The sequence below is a fragment of the Drosophila busckii genome, unplaced genomic scaffold (genome assembly GCF_011750605.1).
Source record: "Drosophila busckii strain San Diego stock center, stock number 13000-0081.31 unplaced genomic scaffold, ASM1175060v1 chrUn_07, whole genome shotgun sequence".
Lineage (NCBI taxonomy): Eukaryota > Metazoa > Arthropoda > Insecta > Diptera > Drosophilidae > Drosophila > Drosophila busckii.
This window is the reverse complement of record NW_022872723.1, coordinates 289946-300582: the sequence shown is the minus strand read 5'-3', so window position 1 is coordinate 300582 and position 10637 is coordinate 289946. Positions and strand designations below refer to the sequence as shown.

The following is a 10637-nucleotide window of genomic DNA, read 5'->3' as shown; positions in this document are numbered from 1 at the left end:
GTGTGATTCATATTTTGTGGGTGACGAAAGTCTGCGTCGTGAACATGCACTCAATTTTGCTCGCCATTGTATTTGGATGTTTTAATGGGCATTACTATGTTACGCTCACTTTCCTAAAAAGATCATCTATACGTTAGCAAAGGAAACAGTAGGCATTCAATAATAACTCTCATTAAAACAGAATCTAAAATATAAATTATGAATCGGCGATTGATTATTTATTGGCCACTATTGTTTATTACTTTATTTTTATACGCATTTATATTTTTTAAACGGGATGATAGTGTGAGGGATACCACAAAATATACAACGACATTAATATCTAATACTACACGCGACAGAGTGCTGTGGTCCTCGTCAACTGAAAGGCAACATAGATCCAAAAATGACTTTTGCGTTTTTAGCCATAACTGCAAAATTCCATGCATCGATCCTTTCACAGAAGACGTCATGAGAATATTCCAACCTCCCAAATTTAAGAAATGTACACATCAGCGCAACTTATTCAGAGTACAATATAATATCGCGGATCAACAATATCGTTTAAGTGTGAATTATTCTCTGATACCTGAGCTATATGCGAATAGTACGGATGTTTCCTGCTTTTACAGTGAAATATTTCGTGAAAAGAACGATTCGTATGTCAGGTACGTAAAGTAAAGTGTGCCAAATATGCAGCTACTAAGCAATTATTTTTAGTATACGAAGTCCAATATACTTTGTGCATGAGTGGATTGTACCACGTCATATTATGGGCGTTATAGTCGAATGTCATCTGCATAAGAATATATCAAATGTGATTCAGCGGGATGCTTTCTCCTTTGTGCAGTATCCAGAATATCGAAATGAAGAAAACGATGCCAAACGGGCACAGAGCCAACCGAGTGTCATATTGATTGGCATTGACAGCATGTCTCGAGTTAACTTTCAGCGAACAATGCCACTGACGGCGAAATTTGTGCGTCAAACTGGTTGGTATGAGATGCTTGGCTACAATAAAGTTGGAGATAATACTCTGCCCAATTTGCTGGCGCTGCTCACAGGATCTTCGCTTAGGCAGGTAGCTGACTTTTGTAATATAAAAAAAACGGGCTGCCTCGATGCGCTAACCTACCTCTGGAATCATTATAAGAATGCTGGCTATCTGACTGCCTATGCCGAGGATATTTCGGCTATAAGTACCTTTAACTATCTGCTGCCAGGCTTTGTACGGCAGCCTGTTGACTACTATTTGCGTCCATTTCTTCAAGCCACCGAGCAGACCATGAAGACGGTTAAGCACTTTGGTTACTCCTACTGTGTGGGCCGCAAGCCCAGTTTTCGCTATGTCTTCGATTTTTGTCAGCAGATGATACAGAGATTTATTACGGAGACGCCAAAACCATTGTTTGGCCTGTTTTGGACGAATAGCTTCAGTCATGACGATTTTAGCGGACCTGCAAGTGTCGACAAGCATTTTGTAAAGTATCTCAATGACTTTAAGCAGCTGGGCTTGTTTGAAAAGGCTATTGTTATACTGTTCAGTGATCATGGACAGCGTCAAGGGCAGTTAATGGAGTTTCCCACCAGTTTTCTGGAGGAACGTCTACCAATGCTCTACATACACCTCCCCGCCTGGTTTCACCAGAAATATCCAAAAGCTTCCAAGGCACTGGAAAAAAATCAACGTCGGTTGTGCTCTACTTTTGATCTTCACTTGACACTTAAAGATGTCCTATTAACATCTAATCCTAGATTAACGTTTCCCAGTGCTTCGCCGTGTATGGGCACTTCATCCTTATTTTATGAACTGCCAAAGGAACGACGCTGCGGTGAGGCGTGCATAGCAGAGCATTGGTGCACCTGTGAGTCCTATGTGCAGGTATCAGTGGAGGGATTGGAGCATTTGGGCAGTATCATAGTGTACCGCATCAATCAGGTGCTCTCCAAAAGCAATGTGAAGGGTCTTTGTCATCGCTTAAAGCTGGGAAAGGTCTTGAGAATTGAGCATAAGCAACACTTTGACGAATCTGGCAACAAAATTCAGTCCTCGACTGACACTTTTCGTTTAAAGTTCACTACGTTGCCAAATGGAGGTTTGTTCCGTGCCACAATTGAGTGTGACCAGTCGGAAACTGTGGTAGACATACAGGAGGATTTTATAACACGTCTTAATTCTTATGGCAACGAATCGTATTGTGTAAGTGAAAATGCGCTCAAGAGATTCTGTGTCTGTCTTAATTCGCAAGTGAAATACGATGATGTTATGTATGTTGCAGATGATCTTGACTCCATGAGCAACACTTTAGACACACTCTGAACATTCATGCTAACTGCCGAGCAATAATTGTCAGCCAAGTTATAAAAATAAAATAAATATAAATAATTCCAAAAATTGTAGGTGCTCTTTAAACATATATACACATATTAGTGAAAAAATGCCAGTGCGCATATCATTGACATTTTTTAACAAAGTAATTTTTATAATTATTGTTATTATTTTATTTTTTATTTGGTGGACAAATTACAACTTGATCAATGAGCAAAATAATGATTTTCTAAAAGCCGCCGTACTACTAAAGGTGTCAGTACAGAACGAGCCTCGATCAGAGTTGAACAGACTTGCTGAAAGCGAGGCAGATACTACTCCCACCGATAATGATGTCACCACATTAGATTTTCAATTGGGTGAGGATGACTTCCTGGAAGCAAACCCAGCAAAATCTGTACGCTATTTTGTTTATAATAAGAAATGTAAAATTCCCTATGCCGATCCGTTTTCCCATGAGGCTTTAGCTGTTTATACACCAGCTAAGCTTAAGCTATGCACCAATGAAAGTGATCTCATTGAGCTCAACTACGATAGGAACACGCAACACTACAAGCTGCATATAAACGAAAACTTTGTAAGAAAGGTGAAGAGCTTGAAGTGCAACTATCGTGAGATAACCAGAGGTACCAAGGAACGAGGGGATTTTCACAGCATGTATGTATATTCTAATTGATAACTAATCTACAGTTGATGCAGTCGAGCTTCGGTTTACGACAGTATTTCGTTCCAGCCAATTTCTCGTTATCCGAAACGTCCATTAACTGACATCACACTATACACTAGGTTAGAGAGGGAGTTTTGTTAAGCTAATATTAATTTCTCAAACACTAATTGCTTTATTTGCAATCTGTGTAACGATTCTGCTAACATTGTTCCATGCCGAATACAAATAGGAAGCGTAAACAAATTTGCAAATTTATTTTCAGCAATAATTCAAATATACTACAAAAAAGGAAGATATTCTTAACATTAATCTTATTTAAGAGAACGTTTTAAATTAAAAAATAAAAACGATCTCTTATCTCTTCACGGTTTATTACTTATTGATGTCTCGTTTTTATTACAGAATACAGAGCCCTGTGTACTTTAAACAGAATCAGTCGCTACCACGACACATAAGCGCCATAATTGTGAGTTGCCATGACGCATTTAATGCTTCAAACATGGTCCAGCAAGATGCTTTTCAATTGGTACAGCTGCATAAGAAAAGCAAACGTTTGGCTCGTAACCCGCTGGAGCGTCGTCCTAGTGTCATCTTGCTTGGCTTGGATAGCATCTCACGAGTGAATTTCCAACGAACCATGCCAAAGACGGCCAAGTTTGTGAGTCAACCGGGCTGGGTTGAAATGGTGGGCTATAATAAAGTGGCCGACAACACCTTGCCCAATCTGTTGGCCGTGCTTACGGGTCACAGGCCGCACGAGCTTCATGAACATTGTGATATAAGCAGCTATGGCTGCTTGGATGAGCTTCCCTGGATTTGGAAACAGTATAAACGTTCTGGATATATGACGGCTACGGGCGAGGATATCACAAGAACTAGTCTCTTTACGTTGGGCTTGTCTGGTTTTATCAAAGTACCAACGGATTACTATTTGCGTCCTTTGCTGGTTGCAATTGAGAAAGCGCTGCGCACTTATCGAAGATTCGGCTACGATTATTGCATTGGTAGGCGACTTAGCTTTGCGTATGTCTATGATTTTTGCGCACAGTTTACGTCAATATTCGTCCAGGATCTCGATCAGCCGGTGTTTGGTTTCTTTTGGAGCTGCACGTTTACTCATGATTTTTATTTTGCCGCCAGCAGCTTGGATGAAAAGTTTAATGCGTACATGCAGAAGTTTGAACGGCAGCAGCTTTTTGAGAAAGCCATTGTTATACTCTTTAGCGATCATGGATCACGCTATGGCGATCTTATGGATCTGTCTGATAGTTTTTTGGAGGAGCGTTTACCCATGCTACACATTTATTTGCCGCCTTGGTTTCGCAAAACTTATTCCACCTACACAGAATCCTTGTACACAAATCACAATCGGCTGTGCTCCAACTATGACCTTCACAACACACTGAGACATTTTCTGCAGCTGAATGCCACAACAAAAGCACACCTGCCACCGTTAAAAAATTGTCCCAGTAGTCAGTCTTTGCTGCATACGTTACCTGAGGATCGCGGTTGTGAGGATGCCTGTATTGAGGAGCATTGGTGCACCTGCAATGAATTCATCAATCATCCTCACGATGGTGAAATATATTATGTAGGTAAACTGGTGGTGTATCATATGAATCGCTGGATGCTTCTTCACAACTACAACAGAAAGTGCCAGCGTCTCGCCCTAATGAATATGGACAAGGCTGAAGTGAAGGTTTTGCGCGAGGAAAATGAAAAACAGACCTTGTATGGGTCCATTGTTACATATCGTTTATGTTTTCGCACCTTTCCTGAGGTGGGCCAATTTCGGTCAACCGTTCGCTACAACCGCGACATCCATGAGATTGAGAATCTAAATGTGCCAGCAATCAGTCGACTGAACTCTTATCACAATAATTCGTTATGTATTAATGACCGTATTGCTAAGAAGTTTTGCTTTTGCTATCCCGAATGGAAGAAATTTGACGATTACATGCGATATTGGCAAAACTTGAAAATCACTACGAAGGCCAACTTGGAAATATAAAGCTTTTTTTTTTAAGATTTATAAAATCTTCAGTCTGGCGTTTAGTGTTTGTTAAGAATACATGCGAACATATCAAATTTTAACCATATTTCTTTTACTTACTTCGATAACTATTTGCTATTGAGGTTGTGCAACACTTTTATATTTCATTTTGTGACTTTTAAGAATTTGTTTAGCACAATTGCACCAGAATCAAAAATTTTGCTTAAAAAAGTTAACGGGATATCAAGTGAAGACTCATCATCTGACGAATCGAATATGGAAGCGATTACGGTAATAGATATATAATAGTAATTACATAAAATCTAGGTAATTCATTCTTTGCAAAACAGAACAATACGAAGCCAGAAGCCCAGGAGAATTCACTTAAGAAGACTTATGGCCTAAACGCCAACAGGTGGTGCCCGATAATATCCACAATTGCGTTTAAAGAACCTAACGGGATATCTAGTGAAGACGACTCATCATCTGACGAATCTATGAAAGAGAATTCAAAGCCGAATAAAATGTCTAAAGAAAATTTACTTTTGATTAAGGTAATATATAGATAATGGTAACATAAAATCTAGTGAATTCATCCTTTGCATCACAGGACATTACAATGCCAGAAGCCCAGGAGAATTCACTTAAAAAGAATTATGGCTTTAACGGCAACGGGGGGTGCCCGATAATATCCACAATTGAGCTTAAAGAACCTAACGGGATATCTAGTGAACACGACTCGTCATCTGACGAATCTATGATAGCGAACTCAAAGCCGAAGAAAATGTCTGAAGAAAATTTACTTTTGATTAAGGTAATAGATAGATAATACTTATTAAATAAAATCTAGGGAATCAATCCTTTGTATTACAAGAAGATACAAATCCAGAAGCCAAGCAGAATTCACCCAAAAAGACTTGTGGCTTCAATGCCAACTGGGGATGCTTGATACTATAAGAACGCTTGTTGTTAGTAAATACAAAAGATTGTTCGTTTCATTCTTTGTGTTTTTATTAATGTGTAAGTTGAAGCTTAAACCTAAATTAGAATCTGCTTGTGGGTTTTATTTTATAACTAAGCTAACAAAGCCTTCAGTGAAGGCACATAATTTTTGTTGGGTATATAGAGATATCTCTATATACCCAGAGTTATTGGAATTAGCTAATTCTGCGTTAAATAAAAGAAGTTATGTTTAATATTATTTTTATCAAAACTCATCAACTAATCGTGCTATAAAATCTAGTTCTGCAACTACTTGTATAAGCAAAACAACGTTAACAATAATCTAATCTTAGCTAGACCCATTGGTTTTTATAAAACTATAAAACTTTGTAATATGCCAATTCATAATTTACCTAATCGACTACATATACGAGTCAACAGGATAACGCTCTGCCTCCTCGAGCATGTGTCGAAAATCGACTGGTTGTGCAAGCGGGGCGACAGGTCCTGTGCCAGGACGTCCTCCTACATGGCCGTTCATCATTTGCGCGGGTCGTTTGGCGCTGGCCAGAGCACTTTCTTGATTCTTTAGATGTCCATTCATCATGCTTACATGATGACTGATCGTAGGCACCGCACCCGGGACATTCGTTTCCAAATCGTGCAGTATAGCATCTGTTTGTTCATTGCGAATCACATGGTTGACCTGCCCAGCTTCTGCATTGTTCTGCCCGTCAGTTTTATTAAGCAAGTGCTGTATGTGATTCCGTATGAGTCTCTCGAACTCTCGCTGCACCGAGGGACTATCAGTGTCGCCATCCACCTGAAGAGTAGGACATGAGATTAGTTTAATATTGCTTTTTACAATTGTGAAGCTTACAATTTGTAGACGATTGCTGCTATCCAGAGTCTTGAGCATAGGCAGCGTCTGTTCGCGAAACAGCTCCAGACGACGTCTAAACGAAGAAACTGTATCGTCTATGCGGCCACGTCCAAGCTGCAGCTTTGAGCAATCCAGTAATATAATGGGCGGACGCTGTTTGTACTGCCAAAAGTAATGTTTGTATTAAGTTAATGTGATAAGGATAATTACAACTAGTTACTGAAGTTACCTTTTTCTCAAAATACATGACTTGTTGTATATTTCGGGGGTAACCATCGATGAGGATGCCTGTTTTATCCCGCAGCTGACGCAGATTCGTCTCCAGCAGCTGATTAAGCGTCTTTTCTGGAGCCATGTCACCTGCAGCCAAAGCCTCCTTGACCGCATAGCTTTCGGTGTTGGCACGTGGTGCAGTGTCCGTAATATTACGAAGTAAGCGTCCAACGCTGTTTAATGAAAAATCATTATTAATTATTTTTTATTGCATACAGACTCTTCCTACATTCTTACCTAATATGCGCCCACCCTGGGTTGAGACCCACTGCTTTGATACAAAGCGTTGCCTTATTGCTGCCTGGACCACCAATTACCCAAATTATGTGTGGTATATGTGACTCTGGCTCCGTCTCTCCCCCAGCAGGCGCCTGCTGATTGAACCTAGGCTGTTGTGTAACTACCACACCGCTGTCATCATCATCTACGCTGGTACCAGCTGTGCGTAAAGTTTCCGTCGCTGTCGCTGCATTGGCGGCTATATGAGATATCACAGCATTGGTGACATTGCGCTCAACTCTTGCCCCTGATATGGCAGCTCGGTCTGGAATTTGAGGCGCTTGGACTTGACTAGGTGCGGTGTCTACGCTAACAATACTACCGGGTATATCATGTATCCCTCTGCCCATACCTGTAACTCCATTAAGCATCGCCTCTTGATTCTCTAATTGACTCAGTATATCTAAGACAGCGGTGCGAAAATCTTTATACACCTCAGTGGGTGCCCGCTCGCCATTAACCTGCAATGTTATCAAAATAACTCATATCATATAAATAGGTATTTCTCAAAACTATGTGTACAAACTTACCGCCAATAGCATATCGCTTTGATCAAAATAATCAGCGACTGGCATCACATTTTTGAAGAAATTTTCCAATTCCATTTTGGCTAAGGAGAGTACAACATGACCTAATTTGGCGCCATAATCAATTTGTTTTTGTAGCACCGATTGGCGCCAGGATATTAATATTACACCATTGACGACTTGTATCTGCAAAAATGGATAAAACAAAGTTTTTATTTTCTAATATTTTTAATATGTTGTCAAGTAATCAGATTAAGAAAATTATGACAAGACATAATGTTGTCTGCGGCTCAGTGGTCGATAACAAACTTTTGTCCATATACCGATGATTAAATTTAGTAACTTAAGCTCTGACATATTTGTAAAAAAAATTTAAAGGGATATCATGAAGTTGGGTAGTTGAAGTTGTTTTGAACAGCAATACAAACTGAGTCGGTTGAGCCCTCTCTGTCTGTATTAATAAGATGTTGTGTATGTGTATGTGTATGTGAGCGAGAGCTTGTGTCTGCTTTAATCCTCTAAAGCGTACTTAAAAGTTGGCTGCATTCATGTTTTTTAGTATTTTGTCCTTCTATCTTCTTTTAGGGCCGATTGTTGAAAACGTAGCTTAAAAGATTTTAACGAACCACCAAACTATGGGACTCTTTTTAATAAATAATTGACTAAATTAGTTTCTTTTGTATAAGAGTATAAAATTCTATACCATGCATCACTTTTATTTTATTTTTATCCATATAGGCAACATTTATTTGCCGCTAGAGGCCACTTCAGCCCAATTAGCTGACATACTGTAGTTATATATGTATACACATGTATATGTGTATGTACTACATCCGTATACTAGACTCTAAATTCATGGGAATTAGCCTTCAGCAAACAACACTGCGACCCATTAGTCTGTTAATTAGTACAAACAACTCAACAGTAGTTGGTTGAGCAAATAAAAATCGAATGAAGTAAAACAAAATTGGAGCTGTAAATTGTTTTGTAATAAATAAGTTAGTGTGTAATTAACGTACGTAAATATGTAACTATATATACCTTCTCTGAATACTCGACCACGTCGCGCATGGAGCGTGGATATCCAGATATTAGGTATGCTTTGGCAGCTGGAGCCATTTTCATTTCCAGCATCAACACCTCGGTAACAGTTTTTGATGAGAGCTGTGAAAAGTCCTGCATATCTGTGGGAGTATTTGTTTAAATATGCCAGAAAGTTTCAAAATATTATTTGTGCATCCTATTTCACTTACCGTTACCCATTGCGTATTGCTGAAGCAGATCCATCATGTTTATGTGCGTAACACCGCGACGCTCTTGCATAAAGGTGTCGCAATGGGTAACCTTGCCACTACCTGGGCCGCCCAAGACGAAGATCACTGGCACCTTGGGCGGATCGAACTTGATTTTGCCGGCATGCTGTATGGCTCCAATGTTGGCCGAGCCAAAGCGTTGGCCGTTGCCATTTAAGGCCATGGCACTGCCAGATTCTGGATTTTGCGAGTTCTGATTCCGTGTACGATTCCAATCGTTGCCTTGTTCGCCGGTATCTTGTGCCGCGCTGGCATCTGAGTTAAGCATTCGAGATATAGGATTCAAGATTCATGATTAGAGCAAAAGGTGACATTAATGGCACTGCACAGCAACAGTTGAGGGCAACGACAAAGCGCGTTAGTAAAACGGAAACCGGATGTGCTTGGCAAGTTAACAGCACACCCAGTTTACGTGACAAGCGGCATTAGCACGCCCGGATGCAATTTGACTGTGGCTAGCCAATTAAGGGTACGCCGCCGGCAGCTTACAAAAATTGTGTGTGCGAGCATAGGTAACAGACATTATTAAAATATATTTATTTAATTGCATGCTTGGTCAATATATTGCGTCATTGTTCATAAACATATGCTTTCATTCATGGACAAAATGAGCTGAAAAATGGAGTAAGAACAAAAGCATTGCCTACTCTGAGGAGCACTGACTAACAGTTAAAGCCCAGTGCGTATTTCCAGTTGCCTGAACATTATATTCTCTTTCTCTCTCTCTCTCTCTCTCTCTCTTCGCCACAATACGGTGACATTTTTATTGATTTTCCTGCAGTTTCATTTAATTGACAAGTTGTTTTGTTATTGTTGCTGTCCTTTTTTAGCTGCATAATTTTTGTTTTTGTTTTTATTTGTGACAATATGACGTTCGTTTTTTGTACGATTTTGTTTCTGTTTGGGTTTCTGCTTCGTATTAGTTCAGTGGCTGTGTTGATGGTCAACGTACATGTCCAAGGACCCAAACAACGAAGGTCGCGCAGGCCTCAGTTCTACGACAAATTATAGTGTTTGTGCAAGGTCCTGCACGGATTATTGAAGTTTTGTCAAAGCGTTTAGCAGTTTATTGTGTTGACTCCGAAGGTTGTTACTTTCCAGCATTCAAATTAGTTTGTCGAATCACAAATCGCAATAACAAATTTACAATCAGAAAAGAATCAAATAAAAACTTGAAGAGGAATTTTGTCTGCCTAGCTTGCTATTATTGCTATACAGAAAATGTTTTCAATGAAAGCAAATCTATTGAAATGACGTGCCTTGGCTCATCCTCGACTGTTGCATTTGAGTTGAGCTTATACATATCTCTGCCGCTTACCTGTGTCTAAACAAATACCCATTATCCATTCGGTGGCCAGTATAGCAGAATTTTTGCAATGCTGTTTGGCTTTTTGATGGCTTTATGCTTACAACTAAAAATACACCATTAACGCATTTAATGTCCTCTCACGT

At 39.7% G+C, this 10637-nt stretch overlaps 3 protein-coding genes across 4 annotated transcripts; 2 read left to right on the top strand and 1 right to left on the bottom strand.

Moving 5' to 3' along the window:
* Positions 1-218: 218 nt before the first annotated feature.
* On the top strand, positions 219-2344 carry LOC108599878 (CG15695). Its single transcript, XM_017987040.2, has 2 exons — positions 219-647; positions 700-2344. Exons 1-2 carry the CDS (start codon positions 451-453, stop codon positions 2297-2299), a joined length of 1797 nt encoding a protein of 598 aa, XP_017842529.2. The 5' UTR covers positions 219-450; the 3' UTR covers positions 2300-2344.
* Positions 2345-2403: 59 nt separating this feature from the next.
* Positions 2404-5966, top strand: LOC108597026 (CG10730). Its single transcript, XM_017983316.2, has 5 exons — positions 2404-2965; positions 3378-5259; positions 5319-5522; positions 5579-5782; positions 5846-5966. Exons 1-2 carry the CDS (start codon positions 2418-2420, stop codon positions 4984-4986), a joined length of 2157 nt encoding a protein of 718 aa, XP_017838805.2. The 5' UTR covers positions 2404-2417; the 3' UTR covers positions 4987-5259; positions 5319-5522; positions 5579-5782; positions 5846-5966.
* Positions 5967-5993: 27 nt separating this feature from the next.
* On the bottom strand, positions 5994-10525 carry LOC108599318 (adenylate kinase isoenzyme 5). 2 transcript variants are annotated; one of them, XM_017986132.2, is made up of 9 exons: positions 10504-10525; positions 9126-9440; positions 8914-9056; positions 7876-8058; positions 7698-7806; positions 7304-7610; positions 7023-7239; positions 6791-6955; positions 5994-6733 (listed from the first exon to the last, which is right to left on the bottom strand). In XM_017986132.2, the coding sequence occupies exons 1-9, from the start codon at positions 10523-10525 to the stop codon at positions 6332-6334; spliced, it is 1863 nt and encodes a 620-aa protein (XP_017841621.2). In that variant the 3' UTR covers positions 5994-6331. The 2 variants fall into 2 exon arrangements, with proteins under 2 accessions (XP_017841621.2, XP_017841613.2); XM_017986124.2 differs by having other exon boundaries at positions 7304-7806.
* Between the last annotated feature and the right edge of the window lie 112 nt (positions 10526-10637).

Bases quoted from the DNA above. Each gene is read 5' to 3' on its own strand.
- LOC108599878 (XM_017987040.2), top strand. From the start codon at position 451: ATGAGAATATTCCAACCTCCCAAATTTAAGAAATGTACACATCAGCGC. The intron at 648-699 runs GTACGTAAAGTA...AATTATTTTTAG, and splicing joins AAGAACGATTCGTATGTCAG to TATACGAAGTCCAATATACT.
- LOC108597026 (XM_017983316.2), top strand. From the start codon at position 2,418: ATGCCAGTGCGCATATCATTGACATTTTTTAACAAAGTAATTTTTATA. The intron at 2,966-3,377 runs GTATGTATATTC...TTTTTATTACAG, and splicing joins CGAGGGGATTTTCACAGCAT to AATACAGAGCCCTGTGTACT.
- LOC108599318 (XM_017986124.2), bottom strand. From the start codon at position 10,525: ATGGGTATTTGTTTAGACACAG. The intron at 9,441-10,503 runs GTAAGCGGCAGA...TGCTTAACTCAG, and splicing joins GGGTATTTGTTTAGACACAG to ATGCCAGCGCGGCACAAGAT. The intron at 8,059-8,913 runs GTATATATAGTT...CCATTTTTGCAG, and splicing joins TGGTCGAGTATTCAGAGAAG to ATACAAGTCGTCAATGGTGT.